At 39.6% G+C, this 20,017-nt stretch overlaps 1 protein-coding gene across 1 annotated transcript in view; it reads right to left on the reverse strand.

Annotated features, from left to right (window-relative positions):
• Positions 1 to 20,017, reverse strand: part of mdga2a (MAM domain containing glycosylphosphatidylinositol anchor 2a) — a gene marked incomplete at its 5' end in the record, with an annotated part of 236,384 nt that overhangs the window by 119,165 nt on the left and 97,202 nt on the right. The window contains 3 exons of the mRNA XM_042338106.1: positions 3,144 to 3,276; positions 7,364 to 7,560; positions 19,625 to 19,799. Of these exons, the coding sequence (XP_042194040.1) occupies positions 3,144 to 3,276; positions 7,364 to 7,560; positions 19,625 to 19,799 (505 nt within the window). The remainder of the gene's footprint in view (positions 1 to 3,143; positions 3,277 to 7,363; positions 7,561 to 19,624; positions 19,800 to 20,017) is intronic.

A 20,017-nucleotide genomic window follows, 5' to 3' on the forward strand; every position in this document is an offset into this window, starting at 1 on the left:
AAAGTCCAGTACAGACACCAGGAGTATTGAAATTAATGACTGGAACAGGTTAGGTGGAGGTGCAGTTGAGGCCAAGACATTTAACTCATCCAAAAAGCAGCTTGATGCTGTGATGGGAAGAATGGGAGGGTGGGTATTCTGGAAGGATGAGAACAAATGGTCTAAAGAGCTGTTTTCATCTGAATTAATCTCGCAACCATCCTGTGCTTTCTGTTTCAATTGCTACTGAATGCCTAGTGAGAATCTCAGCAACTCTGAAATTGAGATGGTGTTTTATACATCCCCACTCTCCTGGTTTGTTTCAGCGTGCGGGATGTGTAACGACTTGTGAGCAGGGCCACAAGCAATGCTTGTTTGTACCAGCACAGAGTTTCCGCTGCTTTCACAAGTGGCTCAATACTCTTCCCTGCATTGGGTCAGCATCACCTTACATCTCAAAATCAAGGGTGCTCTACAGGAGAACAAGTTGTTCCATGTCATTCCCTTTTGTGCCTGATGCACTAAACACAACTTTTTCTTTTCCCCAATACTCGTTTTTGGCTTGTCGTTTTGAGGGGGACTAAATAATACATTTGACTCTAGCAGCCAGCAGGGATTCGGTGACCAGCACAAACTCTCAGCAGGTGTCAGTGCTGTTTTCTCCACAGAATACCTCGCTCTCTATACACATTATTGATCCTTTGCAGGACACAGATTAAAGTAATACCAGTGCTGTAGCCAATCATCAAGTTGTTCAAACCACTCCAAAGGGATCATTTTCCAAACCAAACACCTAATATCATTCTGCCCATTTGTCAGTCATTTGCTGTTTTAACAATATGGGTGCACTGAGTATCGACCCATAACTTGCTGAAGCACATGGAGAATAAATACCCATCTGTACTGTTCAATAAAAGAGGCGTGCAAAGGAGCAAATTAAGACTCCATAAGCACAGACGTGATAATAATAATAATCCTTGCATTTGATATAGAGCTTTACCACGTCGTCACAAAGTCTCACAGCGTTCATAGGATATACTGTAAAGTGCAGCCAATTGCGCACAGCAGTGTCCACGTCCAACAGCCAGGGAGTGAGTGACCGATTTGATTTGGGGGATTGTCGCCCAGGGCAACGGGAGTGAGACACTCCCTTCTCTTTTTGAATAGTGCCGTGGGGTCTTTAATGTCCACCCGAACAGACAGATAGGATCTCGGTTTAATGTTTCATCTGAAGGATGGCATCTCCAACAACCCAACACCCCTCCAGCATTGCATTGGAGTGTCAGCTTAGACTATGTTTTAAATCCTGCTTGAACCCACAACATTCTGTTCAAAGGCGAGAGTGCTACCACTGAACCAGGCTGACAGGCTGATGGATAGAATCCTTCTGTACTGGAAACATATTATGATTTATCTTGTTGTTAATTGTAACACCTTACCTTCCATGTTTCCCTACAATAAGTTACAACACACCAAAGTAATTCATTCTGTGTGAAGTACCTTTAGATGCTTTTGACGCCATGAAGCCTTGTGTGAAACACAAGTATTATTTATTCTTATTTGAAATTGCTTCTTTGACTTCCATTAAAAAGAAGTATCAATCACGGGAAACAGTAATTTCCCATTTTGAAAGCACAGACGGGCAAAGCTAGAATGTGACAGCTGGCTGGCAAGAGGCTAATAACTGTTCAAACCATTATTGGATGTTTGTTACTAAAGTTACAATCTTATTTAGTTTGGTTCATGGAAAAAATACATTATTGACAATTATAACCACCTGAGATGTTGCTTTAGAACAAAATATATTAAACTGGGTTCTGATCATATGCTTCTACAGCAATTCTTGCAATGTGTCAATTAGGATCCGGGGATATTGTTACTGCAATAAGCTGTGAAATAATAAACCTAGCGGATAGTTTCACAAGCGTCGGTAATTTATTTAAGCTCCAACATGCACACTTGTATTGTATTATATTACATTGCTAAGAGAAACCATTTTCATTGTATACCAACACGGGGAATTCATTTCAAAACCTATCTTCAAATCTTTCGTTCTTATTTTGAGTCGAAAATTGAAACACACATTAAAGTTTACCACTATATATCTACTGCTCTCCTGGACATTAGTAGTTCAGACCTGCACGGATAATTTATAACAAATAGTATAGCAAGCTACAAAGTTCAAACGTAATTATTGATTTCACAAAAGGCTGTAAGGAAACTGTGAGTGATATACATTGAGATCATGAGGCAATTGGCAATGGTATATATTGGAATGGTAGATAACCATGAGCAATATACATTGGGGCTTCAAGGTAATGACATACATGGGGGCATGAGATTGCTGTGAATGATTTATACTGCGTTGTAAGATATACAGTACAATACAATAATAAAAATAATCCTTGCATTTGACATAGTGATTTTCACATCTTCATCAACGACATCTCAACGCACTTCACAGAATATACTGTAAAGTGAATTGACTGTGTATTTTGTGGGCGAAACGGGGCAGCCAATTGCACACAGCAGCGTCCCACAAACAGTCGTGGATTGAGTGACAAAATTATTGTTGTTTTTTTTTCTTGAGGGATTATTATCAGGCGTGTGGAGTAAGGAAACTTGGCCAAAGTTTCACCCTGTCAGGAATTGAACCCACGTCTCTCGCTTGCGAGGCGAGTGCTCTAACCATTGAGCTACAATTTACACAGGTTGGGGGGTGGGAGGTTTGAACATTAATAGATGGATGGGTGGATGAAGGCTTATGTGGGGGATAAACACCGGCACAGACCAGTAGACTCTATGTTGCTGTATGGACGTTAGATACAAATAAGATCAACTGTGATGACCCTCATGGTCAAATGGCTCAATGTCCAGCCTCTTACTTTAAGAACAGCCACTTGGTGAGCAGTGCCCATGTCATTCGCCTCCAACATACACAATCACTCCACTTTACAGTACATTCCGTAAAGCGCTTTGAAATGTCTCGAAGACGTAATAAGGCGCTATATCAAATGCAAGGATTATTATTATTATTATACCGCAGTTCAGCAAGAGTCATCACCTTCACAGAGAAGAATTGGGTTGGGGGAGTGAGGAAAGGATAACTGCTAGGAAAAAAAATAGGCTTTATCTGAACAAGCAGCATCTGTCTGCACACCTACCTGTGAAATTGCTGAGCTTGAAGGCAACCATCTTGTCAGGGATATTGCACACATTTCTGACTGACGCAATGCAACTGTAGTTAGCGTAATCCAGGGGTCGAAGATTTTTCAGCTTCAGGATCTTGATTTCCCCCTGTTTGGAAAGAAACCAACAACGTCAAAATATTGTTGAAAAGCAACACAAGAGTTAAACACCCAATCAATGCTTTTTGTTATTACTGGTAAACTACATCTGGGCATGAATGAGGGGATTCAGGCTTGTTGATAATAGCCCAACATTATTGACAACGGAAAAGAAACTTCCTGCAAAACACGTTTCTCTTATTTTTGGGATCTGCACTCGATTTATCTTCGGTTTCAAACACAGCCTTAATTTCAAACTTAAACTGAAGCTGGGGATTTCCATTTTGGAATTTAATCTCGAGAAAGCACAATTTCATTCTGGCAGTCGGTGCGAATGCAAAAAAAACAGTCACTTCATTGTGAGATCGGGAAGGGAGGTCAAACGACAAGATAAAGTCTAAGATAGAAACTCAAGTGGTTTAAAATTCTCACTGGGTGGAGATTGCAGCTGGGAAATCACTTGCATTTATCTCATTTCTTTTAGACATTACGTGCTGAGAGGTCTATTGAGCCCATTTTATTCCCTTTAGTAGGTGCCACAATACTACCTGATGGGCCAGTGTGCTTTGCATCATTGACAAACGATGACAGAAAGTAAAGATTAACAAGAGGGACAATATCACATTAAAATAATGATCAGTTTGTTACCAAGATATGACATGGTCACTGTATATTATAAGCAAACAAAGGATAACATTCTCTGAGCAGAAAAGAGAATTTTTTTGCACAAAAAATGTATATAAAGAACCAAATTGTGTTCCAGGTCCCTATTTTGGCAGGACTCCTGGTAGAGCTTGTGGAAAGGTTTTGTGTGGGAGGAAAAGCTCCACTTGTTTTTCTGGTGACACCCAATCCTCTCAAGGGCAAATTGACCACTTCTGCTCGCTCGCTGTTCTACATGCCAGAGCATGCCAGAGCGTCTACATGCCAGAGCGGGTAAATATAAATGAAGCGTTAGAAAATAACTAATTTTGGCAATTGAATTTATTACCAGACCAGAGAATGAGGCATCAAAGTTTACTGCATCCTTGGTAGCAGTCTTCTCATAGGAGTTTCTGGCGGGTTAATTGGGCACCCAACATTTGCAGAAAACTATCATCATTCTTAAGAGTATCCAAACCAGACTGTTCCACTTTGTTTTATCCATTTAATGGCAAAACATAGGAGTCTTAGAGGAGAAGATGAAAGATGCAGAATAGGGCAGAGTGAAAGGGGAATTTGTGCCAACCATCTTTATGAACCACAAATTGTAAATCGACTTGCATGAAGGCTTGAATAACAAAATTGATTCTTTATGCAATTCCAAACTCCTCACTTAGGTGTAAAGTAGAAAAATATATTAATTCTCCTGTAGCAGCAAATGCACAATAAAAGTACAAGTCTTGATAATTTAAAATCAATCACTTTCTTCCATATCTTCCAATCAAAATCTCCCACTCATAAACCCTGCCTCTACAGAACCTGGTTGGTTATTGTTGCATCAAGAGGCTGCAGACACTTGGCTTCTGACAAACTCATTCATCTCCTTGGCTCAAGTATCACCCGCTACACTTGAAATGTACCGTGAAGTAGCAGCGTTTGTAACACCTTATGCTGGTAATGTTACAGAGAAATGCTGCTATTCCCTTGGGAGGTTGTTTTTTTTGTATTAAAAGACACAAAACAAACAAGAAAATGCACAAACTCTGGTAAAATGAATCGATTCTATTCACATGTCCAATATTTATTCATAACATTGATGAATCTACCCATATATGAATCTTTTTCTTTTATATATTATGCATTCCAGCATAACATAGAAAGCCCAGGTACCTGTTAACCAGTTATGTTTTAATCTGTTGCTACATGAAGGTAGATTTCTGTCTATTGATTCCGCCAGTTATGATTCTGCTGCTGTTTGGTGGTCTATTGTGAGTCCAAAGCAATTGTATTTGTAAACCAAGGCAGTGCGATGAAGACCCCACTTCTCTATTGCAATGGACATTTATACAATGCCTTTTATATCAGGAGGACGTCCCAGGGCACTAAACAACAGTTGTAAAACAAGAAAGCGAGTGTGCTTAAGACTGGATAAGGAATTCGAAAGAAGCTAAGTCAACGAGGGTAATAGCTGTGTTTACCTACTAATGTGCTGGTAGTCAACAGGCAAAGGTGAATGTGCTCAAATAAGGGAAACAACTTATAAAGGCTATTATCACTCCGTGTCTGCCAGTTTCAAAATATTTCATTCTAAGCATTTAAATCTAATATAAATTGAATTTTCAGAATGGAAAATACTTTCTTTTACTTCTACAGAACAAGAGACCTGCGTGCGTGGGCTTGCAAGTCAATGTTTCATTAAGCTGTTAGCCTAATAAAAGAAATGATCGCTGTCTACTTTGAGAAACGTATCTCCAGGTATTTCTTTCCCCCCCATTCAAAACACTGAATTCTTAAAATCAACAATTCCACAATCTCATACACACAATAATTCAAGAGGCCAAGCACAAACCAATCTTAAATGTTAATCTATTTCTCCATCTAATTTATTATGCAATAATAAATACGACTATAACTCTGTGAGCCGCTAAGTTCATTTACTGGACTGAGTGCTTCCCGAGGTGGTCACACATCTGCGTCAATAGGCTGTACAATAAGCACTTCCAATTGACGGTGGGAGGTGGAGGACCTTTGAGGAGCATTTGCTGCGTGACAGAAACCTTGCAGTTCTTCAATAAAAAATACACAGGCATGAAAGGTTTCCTTGAATCAATAAATTGAAGCTGCATTGTGAGAGCAATAATACAGGGTTTGTAACACATGCGTTGATTACTCATTCATTGCATTTTCCCCTCCCCCCCAAAAAAAAACATTGCATTATCCATTAACACCACACTTTTCTATTCAGGCCCCCAGCTGCTTCTTCAAAAGACTCAAAATGAAATATTGTTAACCACCACCACCACCAACAACAAATTGTCGGGAGGACATCCCAAGGCACTGTACAGTCAAGGGTTTGCACTCAAGCTGAGGTTTGGAATCGAGAGGGGTGGAGGACAAGAGCGGTGGGGTGGACACAAGGGATGACTGAAGGCATGGTCAAACAGGAAAGTTAACCCAATTTTAAGCACACATTTAAAGCTCTCTGCCATTGTATTTCATGCATACTATGGTAATTTTGTTTTCCTCCTTTAATATTGATGAACTGCAAACAGTACGTATGTGTAAACCGATATAAATGCAATTTGAGTATTTTATTGATGGATGGACTAACAAGGATGTGTTTATCTAAGATATCTCAGATATTCTGTAACTGGCAAATAAATCCCCTTTATTTGTGACTCAAGCTGGTCTTGTCAGACAGTCAATGCTGTCGAAATGATTGGGCAAAAAAAATCTTCCAATGGGTGAAATCTATCAGCAACAGAATTTTCTATTGTTGGACAGGCTTTTAAGGGAAGATGACTTTATTCTACTAAAAGTAAAATAAAAGTAAAGCATTACATGCTTAACTTCTATTTTCCCTTTACAGGTTGCATCATAGGATTTCCATTACCACTTTCAGAAGTGATATTATTTGTGTGAAGTTATTGCGTAAGCAGCTTATATCGAAGTCAGCACAAATCACACAGTACAAAGTGGATTACGAAGATGGTCTAACTTCAACTCGCCAAGTACTGTAGCATCATGTTGCAACACCACGTTTTGGTTTAAAAGTTTCCTTGTGCTTCTGAAGGTGAGAGATATCCTTTCCAGAGTCAGCATCAAGAGCTGAAGGTACAGCTTAGTCAGGAAGCGAGTAAAGATTAGTCTGTTCTTCCCAGGCAAAGAGCAACAAGTGAAGAGAAGAGCTTTTTTATGAGCTCAATGACTTCATCTGAGAAAAATGAGCTCAATGTTGCAATGGACTTGGGGTTGATATTCTCTATCGATAAGATCAAAAGAGCTAAGGACCTTCTTCAATAATGCAGTTGTGTCCCACACACTGGTCACTGGGTACTAAACCTATTTCACATGGGATCTTGATAACCAACATGTTGGGGGAGGGGGGAGTAACCTTCATTCCACCATCCATGCTAAAATAATATAATTCATAAAGAAACTTTTAAATGTTGTACCTGGGTAAAAAACGGCTCATAAATCTCAACTCCCTTGTCTGATCCCTGCGATAGAATTTCTTTTCCCCGTCGCCAGCTGTATCGGACTGGAGGGTTTGAATTGACGGAACACCTTAGGAACACTGTTCTTTCAAAGTAAAACTGCTCCTTTGCTTCACCGATACTCTGGTGCACTGTCAGCACAGGGTCATCCAAATCTGCAAGAGACACAAACATATGAATGAACGATTTAACTTTCTCCCTTCAGTCACCTCAAAGCCCATTAGTTTCAAATGCTTGAGATTCAAACCTCAATCTCATAGAATCATAGAATAATGCAGCATAGAAGGAGGCCATTTGGTCCATCGTGTCTGTGCTGGCTCTTTGAAAAGTGCTGTCCAAATTAATCCAACTCCCCGCTCTCTTATTATTTCCCCACCTCAATTTGGACACTGAAATAAGGAACGCATTCTTTGATTTACAACCATCTTCCCAACTAGTCGCTGATGGAGGAGTGTGGAAGCACTTTGCACCTGGGACAAGTAAGCTGTGAAGTGGTCCATTGGAGGTGAAGGTGATTTCACTAAGAGCAAGTACAGAAACTATGCAAATTCACATAATATATTGTTTTCCCCTAAATACATTAATGTAATTTGCTTTAACTACAACTTCAAAGATGTGATAAGTGCAAGGATTATTATTATTATTGTTACCAGTTTCCGGCAACAAGTTCCACATTCTCTAATACTAGATATCTTATAACAAGGCTGTGAAAATGCAATGTTTGTAGATTTCAATTCAAGGCTTTAGCTGAAGGAAATAACACAGCCTCTAGTCTGTAAATAAATAGCAATACCACAGCATTGCTCGTGCCTGCCTTGTTCAAAAACCACAGTATGGTACTTTAATTAAAATGCATTACTGGTCAATGTTTGCTAGAAATTTACTCAAGGTCTCTAGTCAGGTCTAATTGTTTTGCAGTGGACAGTGATAATAATTAAGTGAAGCTGACAAATAAGCAACTCACAGTCGAAATGCTTAGTTTCTATTCTACACTTGTGTATCAACGCCATTCCTGACTGGAGCTGAATATACAAGGCTTGCAACCTATTGTCAGTCCAGTGCATTAAACACCAGCAGTGGAGCAGTTCACAATGGACTAGTATTTTCACTTTCTATTGACAGAACCTTAGTTTAACGTCTCATTCAAAGAATAGCACATTATATTGGAATATGAGCATGGATTGCATGAGTTTACAACCTGAATGTGGGACTTGAACCCATAACCTTTTTACTCAGAGGCAACAGTACCACCAACTGAGTCAGGCTCACACCTGGCTGATTTCATAGTTTCTCTGCAACCTAAACTGAATCTTTGTTTAATGCTGCCAGCTCCGGTTGAAGTAAGGTGCAATTTAGGGTTAGATCCACGATGTCCGTTCGGGGCACAAATCTTGCTACGAAAACAATTTCCAATGTCGGTGCTTTGGGGGCTGATAGAATTATGCTACGGAGCACACTAGTACCTCGGGCACAAAAAGAGAACAAGGTAATACATTTTCTCCCCATTATTGGTTCGTGCTGGGACTAAAAGACAACAAGAATCCAAACAGTGAAGCGGAACATGAATTAGAAAATTTTCTTTCAAATAAACAATTTGTTGCAGTTTTCGTGACTGAAGAGATAGCATACATACAGTAGCTCAAGGCACATCCTTGCGTTGCCCATTGAGAAACTTCAAAAAAATATATTCAACATCGATCATCGGGGGCTAGATTCCAAAGCGATATAATGTCAGCTTACAGAAAAAACATCTGGAGAAATTGTTTAGGTGGCGGTACATTTTCGTGTGTTTTCTGACAGGGAGAACATTGTATTTTGAACAGAATGTGTATTACTGGATTGGAAATCTGGGCTTTTATCTATTTTCTGCAGGTCCCAATCACCCACAGATTGGGATAGGACTGTGCAGTGAAATAGCTTTGCACAAATGTACCAATTTCTGGAGGGCAACAGGGAATACTGATAGATTCAGTCAAAGAAAGCAAGCATTTAGATTGTCTACATGTGGTGATAAGGAAGCATCTGTTGCAGAATTGTGATTTTAAGGGATACCAAGGTTAGAACGAAATCCATTACATGGTAGGTTTTGTTTGGTCTATTTGTTTTTGATCAGCTGGGTGTCTGACACATGCGGAAACCTATCACCATGCTTAATAATATCCAAACCAAACTAAGAATTCCATGCATCCCACCGACACACGGAAATTCCAGAGATAGATTGTTGGAATGTTGGAATCGAATGCACTCTCTCTCGATCCCTGGAGGGATGCATCCAGCTTTCCCAGTTCCGGAGAGTATTAGGCACAGGTTGGCGAGAGCCAAAGCTTGGTGTGTTGGGGGTACTGCTGGTGTCTAACCAGCTAAAACATAGCTTGCCATTGACACGTTTGGTCTATGGAGGAAATATGTGGGTCAAATGACCTTTTTCTAATTATGTCTTTATTTATCAAAGGCAGATTGTAAAATATTCACATGTTGCAATATTTCACACATAAGATTGCCTGTATCCACACATTCCTCAGATCCTTCATACTGAGTGGAAACCATTGCCTTCTTCTGAGATCACAACAGATTCAAGCGCTTTGAGACATCTCGAAGACTTGATAAGGCGCTATATCAAATGCCAGGATTATTATTGTTGCTGTTGTTCCAAATCTCATGGTATAAGAAGTGAATGAATAACTATGAAGATAGAAAGATAATACTTGACCAATTCATATGTCAACAGTCATGAATTAATGAATGATAAAGTGATTAGGTATTACAAATTGGAACTTTGAAGGACCTGCATTACGCACACATTAGTTCACAACATACTGCACTGTAAGCACAGGTAATTAGAGTTAGGTCTGAAGATCAGCCATGATCTTATCGAATGACGGGGCAGGCTCGAGGGGCCGATTGGCCTACTCCTGCTCCTAATTCTTATGTTCTTATGTTCTTAAGCAATAATCTCAGCTTTCATTGCATAGAACAAGGAAAAGTTACCAGAAAAAGTGGATTCAGCTGATGTACTTGATCTGTCAGCTGGAGGAATCGGCCCACTCTTCTGCCCGCATCAATTTTATCTTTGGAAGAAGATATGAGTCTTGCATGCATTTTATTTTGCTGAATATTTTCCCTCTGGCTAAATCAACATAAATCAACATGCCTCCGGCACATCTCAAGGTCTTTTACAGCTTCAGAAACAATGACATTTCTTGCTACACTAAGCACATCAACAGCAATCTCGCGTAGCATTTCAGCCTATTGGTGTCTAAACAAACTTTACATTACACTACTTTGAACAGTTACAATTGAAAAGATGGATTTTCACGATGCATCTGAACACAATCTGATTTGCTTCCAGGGTGTATGAAGGTCAGGTGGCGTGATTCCAGTAGTTAGAGCAGTCATTGCCAGTTATTGTGGGTGACTTCTGACTAGACGGTTTACTTTCCTCCAAGCTCACATTGTAGATTTAAGATAACAGCAAAATAGTTATCATTCGCCTACAAAGTACAATCGCTGCAGTTTACAGTAAATCCCGTGAAGCGCTTAGCAATGTCCTCCTGACATGAAAGTCACAAGCATTATGTCATTATTACTAATCACCATCTTTTCAATCATAACTTGGATGACCCATGTAATGTAAATGGTGACATACAAGTCAAACCTTTATGCTTTTTTCATTATTATTACAGAGGAAAGAGCAACAATGCTGAATCTGCCATCAGTTTGTAGGAGGTTTGCAATATTGGCCACTGAGTTAAACATATATAAGGTTGACACGTTTCTGGACATAAATAACCATGTATGGACAGCAGATGATTGATCAGATTTGGGTTAAAAATGAGAGGTAACTGATTGGAAAAGAATTCCAGTCCAAAAATTCAATATTTTCAAAAGGGCTAAACACAGTGCGTGTGGGTGGAAGTCCGGAGTTAACGACCGTCGTCTCTTCTTTCACTTTGCCGTGGATGCCACATCCATTTTATTTTGTTCAAGGCCGAGTTCTGTTCCAGGGATTCAGCAATTGCTTCTGACTGTGCTCCTCACTGTTTGAAATATCGATGGCCACTCATCCAATGACAAAGCCATCCTTTTGTTTTTGCGACATCCCAAGGGGGAGGTTCGACAATGACAGAGAACAGATTAGGTTTCCCACTGTATGCTCAGGGACCGAGTCACACGCAGTTCGATGAAAGATGGGAAGAGGCAATTGTACAGAGAGGCAATTCCAAATGTCCAGACAAAGTAGCTTCAACCCCAGTCTGAGGAAGAGTAGTCTGACCTATAGAACTGGGCTCTTTCATCTTCTGCTCCCAAACAGCTTTGTACATTAGGTTCATATCCACTCGGATATCATCTACAGTCTGTGAGCAACCGGTCAAACCCCAACAGCATTCAGTGACGACCAAGAACACAGTCCCCACCACCACATTGGTTGTGATTTCAAAGAGAAACAAATCACAGGCTGAAAGGCTGTTTCTCACAACCGTGTTTTACTTTGCTTTTGTTTCGACAACGTTCTATCATAATTGGCTTCATATCTCGATAGAAAGTAACCCCCATTTCTCCACCGCCCCCCCGACTCAGTTCTCCCAGTCAGTTAATCACTTTAAAACACCCTCCAGACATCAAAGACCCTCTATAACTGCTGTGAACAGCTGTGGCTGTTCAATGTCAGGCAGCAGTGGTGCACAAAAAACAAGCCAAATGGAATAAATCACTGTGTAACATTAAAACAATAGATGCAATGGAGTCACGTCAAGGCATTGTTCCGATCTCAAGGTGGATAGGGCTGTAACATATGGCTTAATTTCACCCAAGCAGCTCAATTGAGCGCTTCAATTAGTTTAGTGTCAAGCATTATTTTCAGCCATCAAAAGCTGTGTTTCTTTTTCAAACGTTTCCTCAAAGGTTCATCCATTTGCCTTTTAAATATTTCCACTGACTCAACTACAAATCAGGAGCAAATAGCAACACAAAAAACGGTCTTGTCTACCGTGTGGTAGATTTCAATGCTTCCTTGGTCCAACACCCATTTGTGGTAAAGTGTTTGATATTCCAGTGTAAGAAAGTTTCTAACTTCTCTTCCCTTTTATCTTCCAGTGATTATCAAAAACCCTCTCAACACTGACTCGCCATTTGGTGGAAATGTGTGAGTGAGCTTCAACCTGGCCAATGGTTCTGGGTCAATGGTTGTGGGTTCAAGCTACTTCAGCACAAAGTCAAGGTTTATCAAATACATGATACCACAAAGTCCATTCTAATGCAAGTCACACTTAGATCTTAACTTTTCGAATCTAATTACCCCAAATGATTATAATAATAATGATAATAATAATCCTTGCATTTGCTATAGTACTTTATCACGTCTTCGAGACGACTCAAAGCAATCACAGAATATACTATAAAGTGAATTGACTGTATATTTTGTGGGCGAAACGCGGCAGCCAGTTGTGCACAGCAGCGTCCCACAAACGGTCGTGGATTATAGGCCTGATAATAAAAAACAATTGAAGTTTTAGTCAGTTGATTTTTTTTAAGGAAAGAAAACAAGGCAGATATCCAGAACATTTTTTGTTTAATAGCTGCTCATTTGGCCTCACTTCTCGAGGGCAAGAAGAAAGCCGTCAATCATGGTGTCCGTTCACAGGGTGGTCTTTGCATATTGATCTGAAAGTCTGTGCAATTGACACCAGTTAGTCAAACAGTCACAATTAACACTAGAAGTGGTGCATTGTAGACTTAATAAAGCAGTAATGAGGGCACGCTCCACTAAACTGGTAAATGTTAATCCTTCCATTACCTTTCCACGATTTCACTCAGCTGCCAAAAACAATCAATCGTCTGACTCCTAGCAACCATCACCAAAACATAACACCGTCATATTACTGTGCATTTCAGCTTAAAGTTAAAGATTCAGAATTCGAATTTTGAGTGAGGCGATATCCATTCCCGTTTAATACTTTTAACGGTAGAATACATATAATTTAAAGGAGCATAAAATTAGAAACCTGTTACTGTTGTAAGTTTCAGAACCTGTTTCCATGTCTCACGTTATGCATTAAGTAACAATTATAATCTTCACATTTGATATAGCGCCTTATCACATCGTTGAGATGTCTCAAAGCGCTTCACAGAATATACTGAAAAGTGTGAATTGACTGTATATTTTGTGGGCGAAACGCGGCAGCCAATTGCGCACAACAGTGTCCCACAAACAGTCACGGATAAGTGATCACATTTTTTTTCCCCAAGGATTCAATGGATAGAAAACAACACTGAATAATTTATGACAACACGTCCAGGATTCTGCATAGAGAGGCATACATACCGAGGAAAGCAGACAGACCTCATATTATTATAAGGTCTATTATATTTCCAGTGTTGCCATTAGCTGCTGGCAAAGAAAAAAAACACATCTACCATAACAACTTTGATCTTCAGTTTAATAAAGTTCTCATAAACCCATTTTAGAAGGCATTTATTACCTGCTAACTTTGTGTTTTAAAATCACACCATCAATTTTCTTGACAGTCCTAGCTGCTTTTGGATTTTCATCAGAGATAAGTATGCATTTATCCATAATTTTAGTTTTTTAGTGCCTGCTATCTGCATAATGTCTAATTTTGAATTGCCTCTGGTACACAAGTCCAGCGTTATCTGTATTGTATTAATACAGAGGAAATCACTCTCAACGATTAAACCTGCCACACAGACACAATGAAATAAAATGGACTGAAAGCACTCTTCATTGTCGGGCAGTTCCTGTTGTAATGTGATGCAGAAAGTCTTAGAGAACAAATGTGTTTTCCGCAGAATAAGCAATAACTACCCACACCAGGATAATCTCGAGAAGCTAAAGTGAACTCCGACCAATTGCGTAACGACTTTTATCATTCATCGTAATAAAGCACACACTGTCGTATCTGTCGTATACAGTGTTCTGAACAAATCAAATCCATAAACATATTAAGCTCTGCAATAACTATCTGTATTCATTGTAGCAGTCAAAGCCACAGTCAGATTCCCAAGAGAAATAAATCAGCCAACAACAGGAATCCAATAAGAGCAATCTTACTGGAATTGGACAAGGGTTTTGCCTTAAGGTCTGGTGTAAGAAAGACGCCGTGTGAAGTTATCTGAAGCCTGGTTCAGAAAAGTCAGAATTTCAAAGTTGCTGGCATGTAGTCGGGTTGTTTCAGGGTCTTTACGTGAAACTTAATATATTTAAAAGTCTGGTGACATGCAGCTGTATTTGTTATATGAGTTAAATAAAAATTGCCTTCCTTGCATAGCGTGGATAATCCCAGTTTAAGATAATTTCTCGCCTCTCCTTCACTGAGATGGGTACATTTACCAACCAGCAGAGAGTCAGACACACTCTGCAGCCAACGTTGGTTAATTAATTTAATTCTTTAGCATTGACCCTCTCCCTCATGAACTCCATCCACGCTCAAGTAGAAAGTCATATCGAGTCATAGTTAATCTTGCTCTCCATTCTGCCTCGCTCGTTCACCCTCCACTTTCACTCTTAGTCTCTGCTGACAATCTCAGTTAGTTTCATAATATTAGAAAGTTAGAAGTTCAACAAAGTAGAATTGAAATCCATCCAGTCATCAATTTCCACCACTGTAGTGTGAGCCCTGCTCACTCCAGTTCTGGCCTGAAGAGAAAGTTCACAAGAGCAGATAAAGACTGAAACAAGCATTGCTTCCTCTTGTACCCATATGCATCTTTCTTTTTATAAATGTCTGACGCTGAATTGTCTGGGCTCCGTATTAGTCCTTACATTTGTTCCTGGGTGATGTGTGTTTGTGCTCTCCCAATTGTTTTTCACTGATGCCTTGATGAAAACTGCTGTAAATTGTGTCTGATGTATAGACAGAATGTGCTAATGGATCCGAGGTAATATTAGAGCAGAAATGAGAGAGTGGGAGTAGGAAGTAGCATTTTGGGACTTGTAGAGATGATTCATTCCAGGCCCACATTATTAGTGCCACACATTCAGCCTTTGCTTTGATAGACATTTACTCCCTTATGTTTATAGTGAGAATGATTAGCACACTCCAACTTATCTGAGCAGAACACGATTCTCGCACAATGCCGCAATGCAATCAATCTTCCCTTCCCTCTGTTCGAGAGCGAACTGCTTAGATATTGCTATAAAATTGTAGAACAGTGCGAAATTCACTGGAGATGCAACGCTGGACACGGATTATTTCTCTCAAGACCATATTATATTGGCTTTCTAAAAATCTGCCACAAAAAGGTAGAATAACTATCACCCCAGTACTTTTCATGTGAGTTAATGAGAACAATTTTTTTTAAAAGGGAACATTTGCTCTGGAACCAATTCATTTCCCAGTCGCTGAGCAATGTTTGCTGAACAACGTTTGCTGAACAGGACAGGCTGGAGCAAAGGTGATTCTCTTTGGCACAGTTCGGTCCCAGTGTGAGGCTTTTGTTGCATTATTAAATCTGATTGAGTTTGATTTTAATGGCAATTCTCCTCACAGAGGGTGCTTTGCTTTTATACAACACTGATGTCAGGCTTGGATTAACATTCACAGCATATGAATGAGAACGTGTTGCAATTGACAAGGTGTAAATGAAGAACAATTGTAAAAATAAACTTGTTAAAAGAAAAGGTTGGTGTTATTACCCTCCGAGAAGAAGGTGGGAAAGTGAGGAGTATTTTGATTGGCAAAGTCCTCTCGTTTTATTATCACAAACAAGTCAATCTCAGGTTCGGTGACTTTCTTTATCCTTCACTTAAACCACTTATGTCTGCTTATTATCTTCTCTCACAACATCCACCTCAGTGCCATATTTAGTGGATGTTAAAGTGGTAGAAATTTAACCGAGAAAGGAGGACGCAGAAGGGAGGATGTGAGTGCTGGGATTACAAACCGCTGACTTTTGAAAGCTTCAGTTAGTAGATACAGAGGTTGCCCAAAAGCTTAAGACAATGATAGAACTTCTGCTATCCAAGGGAATCACAGTTAGCACCACACTTTAGTAACGGCCTAGAAAACTGACAGTCTCCATTCAGTGGGGGAAATTCAACAAAAATATTTGTTGCTACAGATAGTCCTTCCAAATGATTTGAAATTCATTACTTGAGCAGCACCCTTGCACTTAGCCAGATGTAAGCAGCGAAAAATTGTCAGAAGCGGTTTCCGATAATGAACCAGAAATCAACTCGACTTGCTCCAGTCTGAATATTTCATGAAAAGAAAATGAATTAAAGATATCAAGGTCACTCTGTACCCACCTCATCCATCATCAAATGGAGCCGGCAGAAAGGTCAAAGCACATTCTTCAAAGAGCACAAGAAAAAACAAAAGCAACGTCCTGACGGTATTATGAGTGTTTGTTCAACTTGCATTTGATACAGTGCCTTATCACGTTGACTCGTCTCAAAGCCTGTGAGTTACTTTTAAGTCCAAGGACTATTCTTATGTAGATAAACACAGAAAGGCCCTGACTTCTGCCCTGGAGAGAATGAAGAACTCCTGGGACCAGGGAAGATTCAACAGTTGCATTTCCATTCAGCAAATCCCGCAAATGAGAGCACGACTAATGCAATTAAATAAAATTAATAATAAATAGTTCTATATTACAGACCTGTTACAAATTGGAAGGAGGGAAACTTAGTACAAGAAACAAAGCAGAGTACAGTAAAGATACAACAAACTAAGCTTGATAATAACAGTGCATAAATAAATCTAGCATCAGATTCTTCTCAGCTGGATGTGATCTTGTGATATTTGGTCAAATGCAACAGAAACTGCTGGAATAAAGACTCGTTTTCTGCTGTGCTGAGAGAGTCGCTGCTCTCTACATGGTTTTTCACACATGCTGTCCACAAGCTAATATCATCTGGAAAGTTTTTTTTACAGAGCTTTATCAGAAGCTTGGGCACGTAGTCCTTTTAAGAGCTCGACAGTCAGGTGTAAAATCAATTCTACAATGCACCGTGCAACATAATACATCAAGTAAAAATTCACTGCAGTTCCATTTGCAATCATCAGCAGCAACCTATTCCATCTGAAATGTAATGGCTTTGATAAGCAGGTGGTCCCAAAGCCAGGGCTTAGCTGCAATTTTTTTTCAGTGTGTTTCTCATACTTTTTCCACACATCACATAAGCACCTCCAACTACTACTATTATTCTCACGTCGTCATAACAGATTTGTTTTTGTGGAACCACAAGAGCAGGCAATGAACTGATTTGTTGCTGTTCTGTAGAAAACAGTCATTTGGTACAACTGTGAGGTGCAATTTGTTTTTTGGTTGACCAGATTTCTGACACGCAAGGAAAAAACATCACCATACTTAAGAGTATCCAAACAAGTCTATTGCAATTTGTCTGGACAAGCCAATAGGAATTAAATTGAAATTAATTTCCCTATTTAAGCTTTGCAAAGACTGAAATTCAAATCGCCGAAACGTGACTGAAATGTCCTGTGTTTTCCACTGTTCCTATATTCTTGTTTAACTGCTTTTGAGTTTGTCAGTCATAATTTTAAATCTTATTCCACAGACCTCATGGTCGAAGAATCATTAAGCCATGTTCAAAGGAACATTTTGGTTGCAGATATATATATATTAATTTAATAATAAAATAATAATCTTTACATTTGATATAATAATAAATAATAATCCTTGCATTTGACGCTTTGCAAGCAAGAGACCTGAGTTTAATATAATAATCCCTCCAAAAAAAAAAAAAAATACAATAATTAATAATCCTTTACAGTATATTCTGTGAAGCGCTTTGATATAGCGCTTTTCACATCTTCTAGACGTCTCAAAGCGGTTTACAGAATATATTGTAAAGTGAATTGACCGTATATTTGTGGGCAAAACGCGGCAGCCAATTGCATACAATTGGGAGAATGCTTATATAGTGACATAGTGCCTTTCAATTCGGGAGAATGTTGCAAAGTGGTTCACAGGAAATGCTGTGAAGTGTATTTTTGACTGTGTATTTTGTAGGCGATAATATCCCACAGTATCCCACAAACAGACATGAAGTGAATAGTCAATTTTATTTGGATGATTCCTGGCCAGGACACTGGGAGAAACTCCCTTCTCTTTTCAAAAAGTGCGAATTAAGGGCAAATTACACCCTCCCTCAGTGGCTTCTATTCAAGAGAACAAAAACACAGTTATATTTGTTAAGAGTCTGTCCGACTCTCTGCTGCTCTTTTCCCACTTCTCTCTAGCTGGGCTGGAACCTCAGTGTCCAGCGAAGTTCTAGGGAATGTCCAGGAGAACACAACAGGACACAGGACACGATTTGCTGCTCCAACCTCACATTGAAAGGACACTCCTCTTGCTCTGGGCAAGTGGCTGAATATTATAATTAGCAATTAGGCTATTTCATTGATATACCCTGGGAACAAAATTGAGGAGTTAGTGACTTTTTCCCCAATAAAGTTAATCAAATGATATTAAGCTTCTCAGTGTAAGCTGGTACAAGAGACAATGATATTCCAAACCTATTGATTGGGTCCTTACAGTATACAGCAACTCATAGGCATTGGGTATACATATGTATATATATATCTCTATATATACACACACATCTATCTACTTACAGGCTTGGGTAGTTATAATAATAATCCTTGCATTTGATATAGAACCTTATCACATCTTTTTTTTGACAGATTACCCGCGGAAAAATGATCCGCCAATCAACTAACAACTGGGTTCCTACTTAATGCTAAAGAGGTAATATAATAATAATAATAATCCTTGCATTTTGATATAGTGCTTTTCACGTCGGGAGGACGTCCCAAAGCGCTTCACAGAACACACTGTAAAGTGAATTGACTGTATATTTGTGGGCGAACGCGGCAGCCAATTGCGCACAGCAATGTCCCACAAACAGTCATGGATTGAAAATGACCAATTTATTATTGTTTTTGGTTTTGGAGGGATTATTATTAGGCGTGTGGAGTAAGGAAACTTGCCCAAGGTTTCGCCCTGGAATTGAACTCGGGTCTCTTGCTTGCAAAGCGAGTGCTCTAACCACTGAGCTACAGGACTCCACATAATGGTAATGGTAAAGAGGTGTGAGGAGTAAGGAAACTTGCCCAACATTTTGCCCTTGCCCGTGAATCGAACCCAGATCCTCTTGCTTGTGAGGCGAGTGCTCTAACCACTGAGTTACAGGACTCCAATTACATTATACAACTACTCACAGACTTGGGTACTTACAGTATACATCTACTCGGATTGACTTGATTGCGGGCGTGCTCAAGCCGTTGTCAGCTTTGCAGTAGTATCGACCTCCCTGGTGGCGCCTGATCCGTACGATTCTCAGGGTCTCGTTGAAGACACTGTTGTCGTGGAACCTGTCAGAGGCACTTCCTGCTGTTTTGGTCCATCTGATCTGAGCAAGCATCATTAGAGACGGTTATTTCAGGCTGTGCTGAGAATGAAATCCATAGAAAATACAGAACTAATGATTAATTACAGAAAAATCAGCTAGCATTGACTCTGGTCCTTGGTGACTTATTACAATGATCGATAGCCAGGTTCGTGTATTTTGATTTACTGGAGGGGGAATATATTATGGGACAACTGTTAAAGATGCATTCAAACCTTTCA

This window comes from Callorhinchus milii, unplaced genomic scaffold (genome assembly GCF_018977255.1).
Source record: "Callorhinchus milii isolate IMCB2004 unplaced genomic scaffold, IMCB_Cmil_1.0 Scaffold9, whole genome shotgun sequence".
Taxonomy (NCBI): Eukaryota; Metazoa; Chordata; class Chondrichthyes; order Chimaeriformes; family Callorhinchidae; genus Callorhinchus; species Callorhinchus milii.